This window comes from Phycodurus eques, chromosome 14, assembly GCF_024500275.1.
Source record: "Phycodurus eques isolate BA_2022a chromosome 14, UOR_Pequ_1.1, whole genome shotgun sequence".
In the NCBI taxonomy this organism is placed as follows: domain Eukaryota; kingdom Metazoa; phylum Chordata; class Actinopteri; order Syngnathiformes; family Syngnathidae; genus Phycodurus; species Phycodurus eques.
The window spans coordinates 19,993,556-20,009,163 of NC_084538.1; the positions used below are offsets into that span (position 1 = coordinate 19,993,556).

A 15,608-nucleotide genomic window follows, 5' to 3' on the forward strand; every position below is an offset into this window, starting at 1 on the left:
TGACGATTCTGAGACTGTGGTGATGTGATCAAGTGTACCAGGGGGAAAGAAGGAAGAAGGAAGAAGGGGGAAGAAAAAAAAAAAAAAAAAAAAAAAGACTCCTAGGAGAACAGTCAGACTGTGAAATAAGACAATAGAAGCACATTACATTTTGATGCTTTTATTCACTGACTAAAAGAAGCAGCATCCATTCAACACAAGATTCAAAGCATTTAACCAGTTTCACCCCTAATTCTTACTGATTGTTGAGATGTTGTGTTTGGGTGTGTGTGTGTGTGTGTGGGGGGGGGGGGGGGGGGGGGTGTCACTGTGGGTCAGGACTGTTCTCACTGAGCAAACAAGACCAAATAGTTGGGGAGCTCAGCCATGGACATGCCACATTAGGAATACTGTACTTGCATAATGAGGCAAAACTATTCTAATCAAAGGTTTGAAATTATTTGACTAATTTCACGTTCACCGAACAGTAGTTAAGTTTAGTAGAGAAATATTGAGCAAAAGCCTTCATCTGAAAAGCTGTTAGATTTTCTCCAAAATCTGCAATTTTCTTCGGGTGAGTCATTAATTTAGCTGTTGGCAAACTCTTTTTCAGCAGCTAGCTCCAACTTCTTGTACTCTGCTTAAAACAAAAATATATCCTAGCAGAGTCAACTTTTGAAACTATTTGGCAAAGTGTCCTGATGTGGTTTGGGCCAACTTTGATCCCATGCTAATAAAAGGTGAAAGTCACTGTTATGTGCACACTGCACCAAACACAATCACACAGGAACACGACTGTCAGAATATTCAACAGTAGTTTTGAAACCATTTTTGAAAAACACACACCAGAACATAATTTTTGATGTACAAACTCTGGGTGATTCCATAACCTACTTCGTATTCATAAATTTAACCCGGACATATATTTATCTAATAGTATACCACAGTAAGGAATTGGTGAAACCTCTATAAAGATGCATTGTGAACATTTATATATACATATACAGTGCCGTGAAAAGGTATTTTCCCCCTTCTCAAATTTGTTTTCCCACTTTAAAGATCAAACATATTCAAATATCAGACAAAGATAACCAAAAAAAAAAAAAAAAAAAAAAAAAAAAAAGTTTTTAGATGGTTATTTTATTTATTCAATAAAAAATATTCAAAAGGTACCTAGTTCTGTGTGGAAAAAGTAATTGTCCACTAAACCTCATGACTGGTTCGGCCGTCCTCAGCAGCAACAACTGAAATCAGGCATTTTCTTTAACTGGCAATGAGTCTTTCACATCTTTGTGGCGATATTTTGGCCCACTCTTCCTTGCAGAATTGTTTTAATTCAGCAACATCTTGAGATATTGACTTGGGTTTCTTTGTGACCTCCTGGATAAGTCGTCGCAGTGCTCTTAGGGTAATTTTTGTAAGTGGCCACTCCTGGGAAGGTTGACTGCTGTTCCATGTTATCGCCATTAGATGATAAAGGCTCTAACCGTGGTTTGCTGGAATCCTGAAGCTTTAGAATGATATTTACATTTGTTTGATTCTTTTAAAGAAAGTGGGGAAACTGCAAAAGGAAAAAAAAAGGATTTGAAAAGTGGGCAAATACTTTTTTTTCACAGTACTGTATTCATATAGTTTATAGCTCTTCCTCTGTGGTTTTCTACAGACGCAGCCAGACGCTGTCAGCACTACTAGTAAGACTGTTGTTATTGCTAACTGTCCTGATTCTAAACAAATGCACAACATTCGTACCACGATAAAACTGGGGCCATCTCGCCAGTCTCACAGAGACCAAGAGTGAGCCTGCCATCACCGATGCTTCCGCTGGGCTGGTTGACCAGAATCTTAAGATCTTCTAAAGGAAACAATACGATTTCACAAATCAACATAAGGCCAAGTGTCATTGTACGTTCTTATCATATTTGGTCCTCGTTTCTACTGCGTGACCATGAGGAACTGGGGGGAAAAAAAAAAACGAGTGTGTATTTGATGCATTCTTCTTGCATAGTTGTGAGGCCTAGGCGCCTATTTAAATAGGAGGTCTGGCTCGTCAGGCTTGCCAAGAAAAGCCAGAAACAGCTAAACCACATTAACCGAGACTGCCTTTGCTGACACTGGCATGGATCAACTCATGGTAAAGCCAAGAGTTACACTTGTCATTCTGATGGTGAACACCAGTTTGGTCAGTTTTGCTATGGGCAACTGTTTTCTCAACAGTGTGGAAAGTGCAACATCAGAGAGACAGACAAACTGCAAGCAGAAGCTGGAAAACTTGTTGGAAAGTTAAACATGGCTGAACTTGAGAACCTGTGACATCTTCTAAGGCTCTTGGTGTGGCTGGGACGACAATTAAACTGACCATAACCTGTGCAATGAACATCCATTGAGGAACAAAAGACAACAATATCGTAATCGTGAGAATACAGCCCTCCGGAGTCCAGCCTTATGTGACCTAATTCCGAGTCCTGCGTGTATTGGTAGTAGTGTAAAGTTGGAGGAAAAAAACGAACAAAGGAAGTATCTGAAGGCTCACATTGTGATGAGGAAATACTGCCAACTCATTCAAAAGTATGCGGAACTTTATTAAGTCCAGTTTCCAACGCATTGCAAACATCCTGAGAGGTGACACTAGGAACTGGCATTACATTGGACTGCTGATCAGAGTGGAAGTAAAATTGTTTGGTCGATCTGCAGTTTCGGCAGCTGTTTGGATGATTCCGTCTGTTGCTTTGCTACTACAGTAACGCAGACACACACACACACACACACACGCACTTAACCCAGCCCTCCCATGACAGCGGGTTTAGCCGTTAAGTGTTGGAACAGACACGTTTAATCAAACCCGCAGTATGTGCGGGCCGGTAAGATGAACCCAGATGTTAATTTTTGTAACCGTTCTGATAGCAAGTTTCTCGTTTCTGGTAGCTGTTGAGTTCCAACTTTCTAAGAAAGAATGCTGGCAGATTCTGTGCTATCATCAACTATCAGGCCAAACTTTATATTATTATTATTTTATAAAAAGAACAGACCCCCACATTCCCCCCCAAAAAGAACAATGCGTGGTGACTATTTGTGTGTGCACAAACTATAACTGGAAATATGAAGACAGTCAGATGCATAGAAGCTAAAATGATCACTTTGAGCATTCTGAGGAGGGTGCTTTCTCAAACGTGAGGGTTTGTGTTCCTGACACAAAGTACCCTCAAATAGGCAGAACGTTTTGCATAAACACACATATGTACATCAGCTGGCCTTTTGAGTGTGGAGGTTTTAAAGAACCACTCGATATGGCATCACACATTTACTCAACTCAGTCCAGCTGGTTCTCTGGCGTGACTAGTCAGAACAAGCTACCTCATCATCTTTGCAAACACACCAATTTAGGTGGACATGTGTATTGATGTAAAAAATATAGATATATAGTTTATGTTTATATCTCTATCATAGTCATTTCTATGCAAGCTCTCACCCTTGTGGTTTGCCTTTTTGTCAAATGACTTTTCACCCACTTTGTGCAGTTAAGAGTCACCCATGTCGAATGGTATGCTCCTACCATTTCTAGCAGCAAATCGCTTTTCAGCTCAGATTGAAACACTTTTGACAAAGTTGACCACAGGCTTGATTCTAATCAGGCACACGGGCGTTGAAGCTGGAAAACATCCAGTTCCAGCCTGGTGAAGGAATGTCATTGGTATGATAAGAATAGCTCAATTTAATCTCGTACTGGCTAGCTTCACCACAGTAGCAGGGTTTTCCTTACTAGAATGCTACACTGTCCCAAATGTAGTGCCTGGACAAAGTGTTTAGTCCCCCATGTTGGTCTCTTTGCCTCTACATTCACTCACTCTTCGCAGTTACAGAGTTGAATAAAAATATGGTGGAGCATTCATATTTTGCTCCACAAAGACATGCATGTCTGCCCAAGCTGAGCAATGATGCTACTGTTATGAAGTAACGCATGCTGGATTCCAATAGCCAGCCCCCAACCCTTCAAAACACACTCCATACTTATGAAATCAAACCAGTATTCATCATGTTTAAACAAATTAAACCAGCAGCCAGCATAAAAACAATGGTTGTGGATCCCACCCCCCACCCCACATGTACTCCGACTGTTGTTAGTTTTCCCTCCAACAATAAAAGCTCCTGACATTCTGTAGACACAGTGCATTAACCAGCACGGCCCCCAGGGAGAAGCTTGTGAGCAGGAAACAAAGACAAGGCAGAATGGGGAAAAAAAGACCAGAATGTGAACTATAAAAGCAAAACTGCCAGCCTGCTGCCAGTGTATGTGACTATACGGGCACTTCATATAAATTTAGATGGCATTTACATGTGTTTTGCTCCATTGTGGTCTTTGGCAGCACTGAACTCACAGTTGTGACTACTCTACTAGTCTCATGAGCAAACGAGAACCCTGAGCTATTCTTTTTATCCTTCCGCCGTAACATCTGATTGTACCCTGTGAACCACTGATTTCTCTTCCTGCATCCTGCTGCATGCATTACATTTTAGGTTGACAGTGCATGAGCAAGCTGACTACGCTATGGGCACACAACCTAACATACAGGTAGAAGGGCTGCACAGCAACAAACTTGATTGGACACCTGGATACCCACACCCACCCACACACACTTAACTCAAATTTTATTGAGCAACTCAAACCAGCGAGAAAAGGATAGTTGCAAGTGGAAACTCAGACGTTGAGAAGATGTCTGAGCATTTAGCCACTATTGATGAGAGACAGCTATTAGGAGCTACTTTTTCCTCATGGGATGTGCATTATTGTTGTCTGTCTTTGGAATGAGTCTATATGGCAAACACGTGGTTGGTGACAAAAATATCCCGTCTTGTTTTACCGGAGTTCTTATCCGCCATGTAAATTCAATCAATATTCGCTCTCAAAATGTAAATCTTGCTAGTACCAAATAACTCATAGAATGTCATGTAATCAAGTTTCTCAATCAAAAACACTACTAGAGTGACGAGAGTCGTTTGCAATTGCTCTAGTCTTAGCAACAACACGGCAAGGAAAGCGGTGACAACAGTATACAGAGAAAAAAATCTCAGGGCAGGTCAAAGTGCAAAAGTTGGAATCCATAAGTCCCCCAAAGATCTAGTTTATATATGTATAAATTGCTTTCAATTTCCACCCTCGTCGCTATCCAAACACCTGCCTAAAACATACAATGGAAAAAAAAAAAAAAAAAAATACTGTAAAATATTTTGGTCTGGAGGTGTTTTGCTGCTCGTGCTAGGCTCTCTTCAGTATACGCAAGCTGTGAGTGTATATGTAGTAGCCTTGAAAAAAAAGAAACGCTTGGTACCCAAAGTGCAACAATCCTGAGATATGGACCAATAAAAAGACATTATCATGGCTAAACCATCATGGTTCCATTATCATCCAGCAAATTATTGACGGCCAGATGCTCACCAATTCAGTCATCCATTCGCCAATGAGCTGACCGTCGACAACTTAACCACGTAAACATAACACACACCTTGATATGAACCTTCATAGTATGCAATGCAGAGCCATGGTAGTTACACCAATTAAACAGCTAAAGCCATCTTGGGAAAGAAACTCTCTGTCCATCTACAGGCAGATAAACTTAAATAACCTTCAACCAAACAGCCATGCACTCAGAAAAAGCCTTCATGTGAACCCCAGTGCAGTACAATACTGACCCGAGTAACAGAATTAAACCGTACTGGGCCAGGAAACCCCTGCTAGTACAACAAGTATGTTTCTAGGGTTTGCCTGTGTACAAAACAGTTACACATAATTCAGTGTACAATGCCAGGCTTGATACACTTGCACAAGGCTTCAACTAAAGTTAGTACGACCATGCCTTGACGGCTGAGGAAGGACCACAGGCAAGATTCACACTGCCCTGAAAATGGACTACATTCAGTTCAAAAATTAAGCGGCCCAATAGGTCATCCAATCACAGCATCCACTCTCAAACATTCCATTGTAGGTGTTACTTACATCTACTAGTGACAGTAAAGTGTGCCGCTCATTCCCATTTATTAACCTAATTCTTTAAAAACAAATGTATGATTAGGTTCACAAACAAATCTACCAAAGTGGAGTGTTTATCCGATGTCAAAATAACCAGCACAATAAATAACTGTTTCCAACAAAAGGGGGTGGTCTCCAAGGCAACGGTGACTAAATAGGAGCATCAAAATAAACGAGCATCTGCAAGAAAAATAATTCTTTTCACACACCCTCATAGACAACCTCCACCATTGTCCCAATCAAAGGGATGTTAAACGCTTACCTGAGACGAACAGAAAACTTGTCATCACAGAAATTAGCCATAGCACTCAAAACTACACTGTGCAATAGGTGCCTTTTTTCTTTTTCCTCAGACAAGAGTGAATCCTACAATGCACAGAGTTTGTTTGTACCCTCAGAGTTCTACCACAAAATCAAGTCTTGTGAAAACATTTCTGAACCCCACCCCCCACAAAACAATTGTCTGATTGGCCAACAGACAGTCACATTCAGGGCATCATTTTCTTTGCCCTGTTCTAAATCACAAAGTGTCACAAAAACGTCACAGGCAAAGCTGCACTTTAATGCAAAAGCTGGGAATGGTATTTCCCAACCTTTGTTCGCTTTGACTTTAGAATAATCACGTTAGATTAAAACAGATTTCTCAATCACTGATGTAGGGATGGAATATAGTTTGTAATCGAAACACCACACAGCAATTTGTTTTCATGTTACCTTTTGCACTTTGCTAGTCATTAATCCTTTGCTTGCTCTCACAGGTCCCTTCCAAAGCTTCCACAGTAGCAAGTACAAAGACCTATTTCCGAATAGATGTCTTGATTTAAAGTGGACATAGCCAAGTAAATTAATAAAATGTGTAAAATGAATGGATGAATATTAACTGCCTGCTGATAACCGAGGAAAAATAAACAGTAATAAGTTCGCTTGTCAGTTACTGACTTTTATAGTTTTGCCATGCGCACCCACTGGAAGACAGGGGCCTCCCTATTTAGATGACTAGTGAGGTTTTGAGAAAAATGTCACTAGGTAAATAAGGTGGAAAGTGTCGACATGCAAATATGTACCAATAATCTCCATAACACCACCTTTACAGATGATCAACTTCCTCATTAATAATTATGGCCATGAAAAGCAACCCTTGCCAGATAGCCAATAATCTGAGGAGGCATTGACATGACTATTGAGGAAAACTATTCGAAGCAAGCAGCACCAGCCCCAGGCAGCTATTTTTTTTTTCTTTTATGCTGTCAAAGTTCTTAAAAGGTTGTGTTACCCAGGAATTGTTCAGTCCATTAACAACTTTTGTAAGAGCAGATAAGACAGACAAAAAGACAAAGTTTAAAAAAAAAATAAAAATAATAAAAAAAATTAAATAAAAACTTGAAAACTAAGACTAATAACTTGGGTCTGAGCACAAAGCATTTTCCCACAAAATTTCCAAGATCCATTAATCAAGCATCCTGACTGTCCTGTTCTACCCATGAGCAAGATCATAAGATATTTTAAAAAGTAATTTCATACAGTGGCTCTAGGCTTTATTACATTAGCCAGTTATAGGAAAATGTCTAGCTCTGTGGGCAAGACCAGGCCAGAATGGGCCCTGAAAGACCGGAAAAGCAATGACCTATTTTTAACCCTACAACCTGAATTTACCTGACTCCATAACTGTGAATGAAGCATGCAACTAAAAGTTAGTTTGGAATTTCTAAATTTCAGTTTGATTCTTAAGACACAAGAACTCTAAGGAAACTAGAAAACCTCTTGGAAATTATTTGCCTTTTGTTATGTGCCAAAACTCGTGCGAACATACAGTTTTATGATTTGTCTTGGTTAAGATTGAGTTGAGATTGGTGTAGCGTGGTGTGAGCTGATGTGTACTTGGTTGGTCTGGCCTGATCTTGGCACAGCTCAGGCTGTGGTCTATGGGACTGCCCATCCTTGCCTAAATGCCCATGCTGAAAGCATGCAGCTCATGATGGAAGTGCTGGGTGGGGTCAGTCAAAACAATGTTGTAATCCAAACATGGGTGCCACACTCGGCCAAGGCCCAGCGAGACCTCTTTGACCAGGTTATGAACTGGATCGCCCTCCAGATACACCGGCTGGTCCGGGTCAAAGTCGATGCTCTCCTCAGACACAGTCAGGACACGAAGACTGGATCCCCGCAGCCGAGAGATTGCCACCAAATTATGAGACCACACAGTGTAGCCTGGAATGAGACAGGGGCATACGTTGGACAAAGCACAAATATGTACAGACCCGTTCCCAAAAATTTAAATATCATGGAAAAGTCTATTTATTTCCATAATTCCATTCAAAAGTTAAACTTTCGTAGATTATAGATTCAGGGCCCCCAATTTAAACAATTTCTAGTATTTATTTATTTTTACATAATTTGGGCTTCCAGCTCAAAAAACACCTAAAATCAGGAATAGAAAAAATTGGAATACTGTGAAGAAATCTCCATTTACTTCTCAGTTTTTGTTGAAAAAAAAAATTAGGGTCACAATAAATCAATCAAAATATGGTACTTTCAAAACAATATGTTAATCTTCAACACTTTGTTGGGAATCGCTTTGCTTTAATTACTGCCTCGATGCGTCATTGCATTGAGGCAATCAGCCTGTGGTATTGCCTGGGAGTTATGGAAGCCCAGACTGCTTTGATGCTTGCTGTCAGTTCTTCTTTGTTTTTGGGTCTGGTGGCCCTCATTTTCCTCTTGATAATACCAGAGAGTTGGCTGGCCAGTCGAGCACTGTGATGGCATGGGCATCAAACCAGGTTTTGGTGCTTCTGGCGGTGGGCAGGGGCCAGGTCCTGCTGGAAGATGAAATCTGCATCTCCATACAGATCCTCAGCAGAAGGAATCATGGCGTCTTCCAAAACATCCTGGTAGACTCTTGCGGTGACCTTGGATTAAAGAAAGCAGAGTTGACCAACACCTGCACTGGACATTGTACCCCAAATCATGACTGACTGTGGATATTTTACACTGGATCTCAATCAGCTTGGGTTCTGTTCTTCACCCGCCTTCCTCCAAACCCTTGGACATTGATTCCCGAATGAAAGGCACACTTTACTTTCATTGGAAAAAACGACCTTGGACCACTGGCCAGTCCTTCTCCTGGGCCCAGTCCAGTCCTTCTTCTCCTGGGCCCAGTTGAGACGGTTCCTACGTTGGCTCAGGCTCAGAAGCGGCTTGAGCCGAGGAACCCGACAGTTCCGGGAGGATGCGTCTGAATGTGGTGGTTTTTAAAGCTGTGACTCTCGCCTCATTCCAGTCTTTCTGGATCTCTGCTAGATTCTTGAATCTTCTCTGTTTGATAATCCGCTGAAGCCCACGGTCATCTCTTTTGCTGGTGCATCTTCTCCTGCCACATTTTGTGGCTTACCCATCCTATGGAGGGTATCAATGATGGTCTTCTGGCCAGTTGTCAAGTCTGCAGTCTTCCCCATATTGAACCCTTCTGAGACAACTGATCCAAACTGAAGCAATTTAATGACACCTGGAGAAACCTGTGCAGGTGCTTAGGCTTTAGTAGATGATTAGTGTGTGACATCCAGTTTAAAACATGTATGGCCTGCAAAATTTGTGCTGATTTCTTCACAGTATTCCAACTTTTAGAATTCCTGATTCCATGAGTTTTATGAGCTTGAAGCCCAAATTATGTAAGAATAAACAAATACTTGAAATTGTTTAAATTGTGGGCCCTGGATCTATAGTCTATGAAAGTTTAAATTTTTGAAATGGAATTATGGAAATAAACTTTCCCATGATATTCCAATTTTTTGGAAAGGTCTGTATTCTAAAATGCTGTGAAAACATCTTCGTTTCTTTAACAAGTATTGTCTCACGGCTCATAATTTTTGTGTGTGGAAAAACAACCCAGCCAAAACGTGTATGTACAGGTTAACGTTTTCGCATGACTAAGACATTCATTCATTTTCCATATTGCTTATCCTCAACTAGGGTTGCGGGCGTGCTGCAGCCTATCCCAACTGACTGTGGGTAAGAGGCGGGATACACCCTGAAGTGGTTGCCAACCAATCGCAGGGCACATATAAACAAACAACCATTCACACTCATATTCACACCTATGGGTAATTTAGAGTCTTCAATTAACCTACCATGTATGTTTTTGGGACGTGGGAGGAAACCGGAGTACACGGAGAAAATCCACGCAGGCACGGGGAGAACATGGGAACTCCACAGAGGTGAGGCCGGATTTGAACCCGGGTCCTCAGAACCGTGAGGCAGATGTACTAACCAGTCGTCCAACATGCCGCCATGGCTAAGACAATCAAACAAACAAACAAAAAAACCTTAATACTATAAAATTATTTCAGTTCGTCCTCAAAAGTCAAAAACCCCATTTTGAAACTGAACCAAAGAGGAAAAACGTCTCTAAAATGTCACTCTTCAAACAGTTGTCGGTCATGTCGTCATTTCACACAAGACTTAAGTGTACCTCACCACGGCTCTGTTCAGCATTTTTGTTTTTCCGTTTGACTAACAATATTTATAAAAATAAGAATGTTAATTAGCGAGATACATGAGGGACATCTGCAATCTTCAACATCACCTAACCCACATAACCGTATCAGACTACGAGTACAAGTACTTAAATTTGAGTACTCGCCGATGCAGAGTATAGATACTTGAAATCGCAGGGCACATATAGACAAACAGCCATTCACTACTGACGAGAATTTAGAGCAGGGGTGTCAAACTCATTTTAGTTCACGGGCCACATTCAGCCCAGTTTGATCTCAAGATGGCCGGAACACAATATTTGTGGCTTAAAAATCCAAAAATAACAACTATTCCAAATTTTCCCCATTGTTTTTGGTGAAAATAATTACAAGTACTTTTCGAAAATAGTCACATTTATTGATTATTAACTTGTTGCAAATGTTCTTGCAAATCATATACAGTAAACAATCGGAATTTTTTTACCAAAAACGATTTCAACAGCAGTATGAATCAATGAGCATGCATCATTCAGTGATGCATCTTTTGTAAATGTATACATAAAAACACAAGTTGTGGCAGTGCATGAAAAAAACAAAAAGGTTCCACCAAACCAACGTCTTTTGAACTGATGCTTTTGATTGAAATTTTGTAATTTGTGTCTTTTTCTATAGGAGGTACTTAGTTTCACAGAACCTTTGTGCGAAGGTGGCACAGCACTTTAGATTAGAGTGCTCCTGAAACTTAGATTTGTTTGGCCTTCACAAGTGCATCAATGTCATTTAAGTCAGAGGTCCCCAACCACCAGTCCGCGGACCGGTACCAGGCCGTGAGGCATTTGTTACTGGGCCGTAGAGAAAGAATGTCCAATTTTTATAATTTCTGTTGTATTGCAATTTGCGTGTCAATGTGTTGTATTTTGAAAATTGACCGGATCTTCTCCGCCGCACCAGCCGCGCGTCTCAATTGACACGTCGAGACCGCGCAGTTTCCGGTCCCAGCCGGCTCAAACGATTCCATTTCTGGTCCGAGCGGGCTGGCTAACAGCGGCAGAGCTCAAAGAACGAAATAATTTCATAAACTAATTCAGCTCATTACGTTTACAGAAAATATTTGGTCTTTTGAACGAAGTGTTCGCGAACGAAACAACACAATATCAGGAGTCATACTTAAAATACGGGTTTATCGCAACGGTTAATTCTCAAGCACCAAGTCCGCTCTGATATAGATACAGTCGTAGGTTGCGGCTCGACACAGGCAGAACTACTTTTACGGAGTTAAAAGTCTACTCTCATTGAGGAGCTACGGAACTGCAGTCTGGTCTGGCTGCCTACAATAACTGCGACCCCCACTCCTGTATTGCGCCCACAGTGGACGCACCACGAATGGCAAAGGAGGAAGCGGAAGCGAGACAAGTATGTGCGTGTGTGTGTATATATACATACACACCCACCCACACGCGCCACCACAGCCAGTCTCCGAGAAAAATGCCGAATCCTAACCGGTCAGCGGTGCAAAGAAGGTTGGGGAACACTGATTTAAGTTATCAGTGCGCCCTCCAGTGGACAAATATAGCAACAACGGTTACTTTTACTGAAAAATAGCAGTGAATGTGTTCTCCATCACCACGGGTTATATTGGAGCACCTGTCGGGCCAGTTCTGGCCTGCGGGCCGTGTGTTTGTAACAGCTGATTTAGTGTGTTCAATTAACCTTTCATGCATGTTTTTGAAATGTGGGAGGAAACCGCAGTACTCTGAGAAAACCCACACAGGCACAAGGAGAACATGTAAATTCCACACAGGAAGGGTGGAGCCCAGATACGAACCCACAACCTATGAACTGAGAGGCGGATGTGCTACCCAATGGTCCACTGTGCCGCCTCCATTATTCGTATGGGAAAAATAATTTGAAATCCAAACAAATCCGACAACTACCCGCTTTTTTGGAAGAGACTGCATTTGATTTCACAGGTTTCAATGCATATTGCTCTAAGAAGCAGATGATCATGAACCCACCGTGAATTATAAGCACAGCCAACTGAGTACACCTCCAAGCCAAGAGGACCAATGGATCTTCGTTGCGATTGACACTGAGGTCTGGGAAATCCGGGTCATCCCTCAGTAAAAGGAAGTGTGTTAGGGTTTTGTTGTATTGCTGAGCGATGAGCTCCAGAGTGGTGTCGGTCACCAGTGTATTGTAACTGTCCAGGTGGATGCGCTCCAGTGGAAGGCTCGGCTTTAGCACTCCGAGGAGATCTGTGCTGCTGACCTCTACAACCATGATGTACACTCGCAGGTTGGCACTCACCCGTACCTGGGATTGACAGGAAAATTTGAGTGATGTCTACAATGCTATCAACTAGCATCTCTTACAAAATATGACGCTAATAATCATTAGGGTTGTGGTAGATTCTTGCTTTACCAGCGCCTTCCAATCGTCCTCTGTGGCTGTCCCTTCTAAAGACTTGAATTCCAGGGTGGCGCCATTAAGCAGCAGGGACAAACGATGCAGCGGAGGGCGGTGTGGTGATGCCAGCAGACCACAAAGCTCCGATGTCAGATCAGAGAAATCAAGAGCCAGAGAGTGTAAAGCAGACAGACGGTCCAACTCAGATGGTGAGATGAGTGGACCTGTAGGGAAGGACAGCTTGTGGTAACAGTTTCTTATGGTATTAATTATAGCTATGAAACATCATCTTGTTTTTTGAAAATGAGACTGCAATGCCTGTGCTGTTAGTTACATGGGAGTTTTAGTGTTGAGGAACTATACTTTGCTTTTACACCTGCAAAACAATGCAAAGTCACACTCATACGTACCGAACTGGTGGTCAAGCAAACTGAGGTGCTGCAAAGTCTCAGAAGAGGGATTCGATAGGCATGCTAAGGAGGAGGGAGTCACCAGACCAAGCATGAAGCTACAGGACAACCACCTAAGCTGCCTACTGTGAGACAAAAACTCTCTCAACAACCGCTGGATCCTGCAGTGGTAAGAGAAAAGAGGGAGAAGTCTCAGTTTTTAAATATCTTGACTTGACTTAAATCTAGAAAATGGTTTGTTGATGATGCTACTGTGGTATGTTAACAAGTGCCAGAGAAGTAACTAAATGGAACTGGAAATTTAGATTTGAATGTTTTAAGGGTCAAGAATAAACTTTGAAGGTGTGTTCACACCCAGGGAACTCCAATAGCGCCTCTGAGCCACAGAGATAATTTGTGGCTATATACAGGGGATATATATAGAGATTTAAAATAAATAAATAAATAAATGCATTGAAAAAAAATCTACACACCCCTATTCATTTGGAATTTTCATTGACCAAGATTATTTCAAAACAGTTTCCACCATAATCTGGCCTATACCCTGTACAACTCAATAGAATAGAAAAACAAAAATTCAAGAGGGGAAATAAAACTACACGACTGAAGTCAATGTGCTAGCACAAGTGCGCACATACAGTGATAACTGTGATGTAGCTATGTTTAGAATTAACCAATCACATTAAAAATTGTGTTAAATATAAGTCAGCCCGCACCTGTCACCGGTTTTAGTGTATCTGGTTAACCCCATTCAAAATTCTGTTGTTCTAGCAGGCTCTCCCTGACATTTTTTCTGCTTTCTAGCAGAAGCCTGAAGCTTTTGTGCTAAAACTGACTGCTACTTTGAACTGCCTACACGTCATGTTTACGGGATGTGCCCAAACTATCGCAGACATAAAACTATGTAGGTCCTCCTCCATGGCACCAAGTAGCAATTTAGAGAAGGGCTTTAAGATGTATGCCTCTTCTTACATCCACAGATATGAAAAGGTATACGGCATCATTGTGGTTACGTTTTATGTGGTGTTAAAAGGTGTTTGCCTCCTCCCAGGTTTCTTATTTTTTTGCATGTTTGTCACACTTAAATGTTTCTCATCATCATCCATCCATTTTCTGTACCGCTTCTCCTCATTAGGGTCACGGGCGTGCTGGAGCCCATCCCAGCTGACTCTGGAAGAGAGGCAGGGTGCACCCTGAACTGGTCACCAGCCAATCACAGGGCACATTTAAACAACCATTCGCACTCACATTCACACCTACGGGCAATTTAGAGTCTTCAGTTAACCTACCATGCGTGTTTTTTGGAATGTGGGAGGAAACCGGAGTACCCGGAGAAAACCCATGCAGGCACAGGGAGAACATGCAAACTCAACACAGGCAAGGCCGGATTTGAACCTGGTCATCAGCTCTGTGAGACAGATGTGTTAACCAGTCGACCACCGTTCCGCCAGTTTCCCATCATCAAACACATTTAAATATTAGTCAAAGACAACACAAGTAAAATGGGGGGTGTGGTAACTGTGGTTTATCAGACATGAGTTTAATTTCTCTAGGACACCCAAGCCTGATACGGCCACACCGGTTCTCAATCAAGAAATCACTTAACTAGGACCTGTGTTAGAAATTACTGGCTGCATGCTTACACAACACTGCATACACGTTTATTTGATACATCCCATTACAGATACACATCCAGATATCCTTCTAAACATATAATTACATTACACTTAGTCGCACCGACACAAACAAACGCACACAATATCAACATAGGGTGCGTTGGGAAGTTCACTCCGGGCGTGCTCTCCGCAACCCAGAACCTTCGGTAACTCAGGAGCATTGGTAGTGTGTGTACCACTCGATATAGGTAAAACTGACACATTCAATATGTATGTGTCAGTTTGTATGTACTGACGCATCCCTAGGAATAGCCAACACGTCAGTCGTAAAGTTATGGAAAGTGGAGCACGCTCCGTCTCTGGGTGCCGCGGTTTCGGGACGCGGTGGAAACATCGGACTGAATTTCCGAACGAACCCCAAACACTAGGCTGAAGCAAGGATTGGTCGGCGACTGCATGACGTCACGACGGGAAGCAGTTTTGTCCATAAAACAAGCGGACAAGAACTTTTGCGCTCTCTTTTCCATGGGCGTTGTTCTGAACAAAGTGGAGGAGAGCCCAGCGCTGAACCATTTCCAACCTTATTGTTTTACTTTGTATTTTTGAATAAATGGTTAATCTTTTCATCCGGCCTAATCATTGAAGTTTTACCTCAACCAGAATAAAAGAACCGGGCAATAAAGGTTTGTACGGCCGGCAGCTT

The 15,608-nt window shown here is 41.9% G+C and overlaps 1 protein-coding gene across 3 annotated transcripts in view; it reads right to left on the reverse strand.

Annotated features, from left to right (window-relative positions):
- Positions 1 to 159: 159 nt before the first annotated feature.
- The window catches only part of LOC133412582 (F-box only protein 33), a 33,691-nt gene continuing 18,242 nt past the window's right edge, over positions 160 to 15,608 (reverse strand). Inside the window, exons 3-7 of one of the 3 annotated variants that reach the window (XR_009769786.1) lie at positions 13,290 to 13,450; positions 12,895 to 13,103; positions 12,489 to 12,786; positions 8,730 to 8,910; positions 8,151 to 8,209 (exon numbers count right to left, since the gene is read on the reverse strand). Coding sequence is in view for 2 of the 3 variants with exons in the window: in XM_061696007.1 (XP_061551991.1) it covers positions 7,944 to 8,209; positions 12,489 to 12,786; positions 12,895 to 13,103; positions 13,290 to 13,450 (934 nt within the window). In the remaining variant the exon portion in view is untranslated. The other 2 variants (XM_061696007.1, XM_061696008.1) reach the window with 2 other exon arrangements.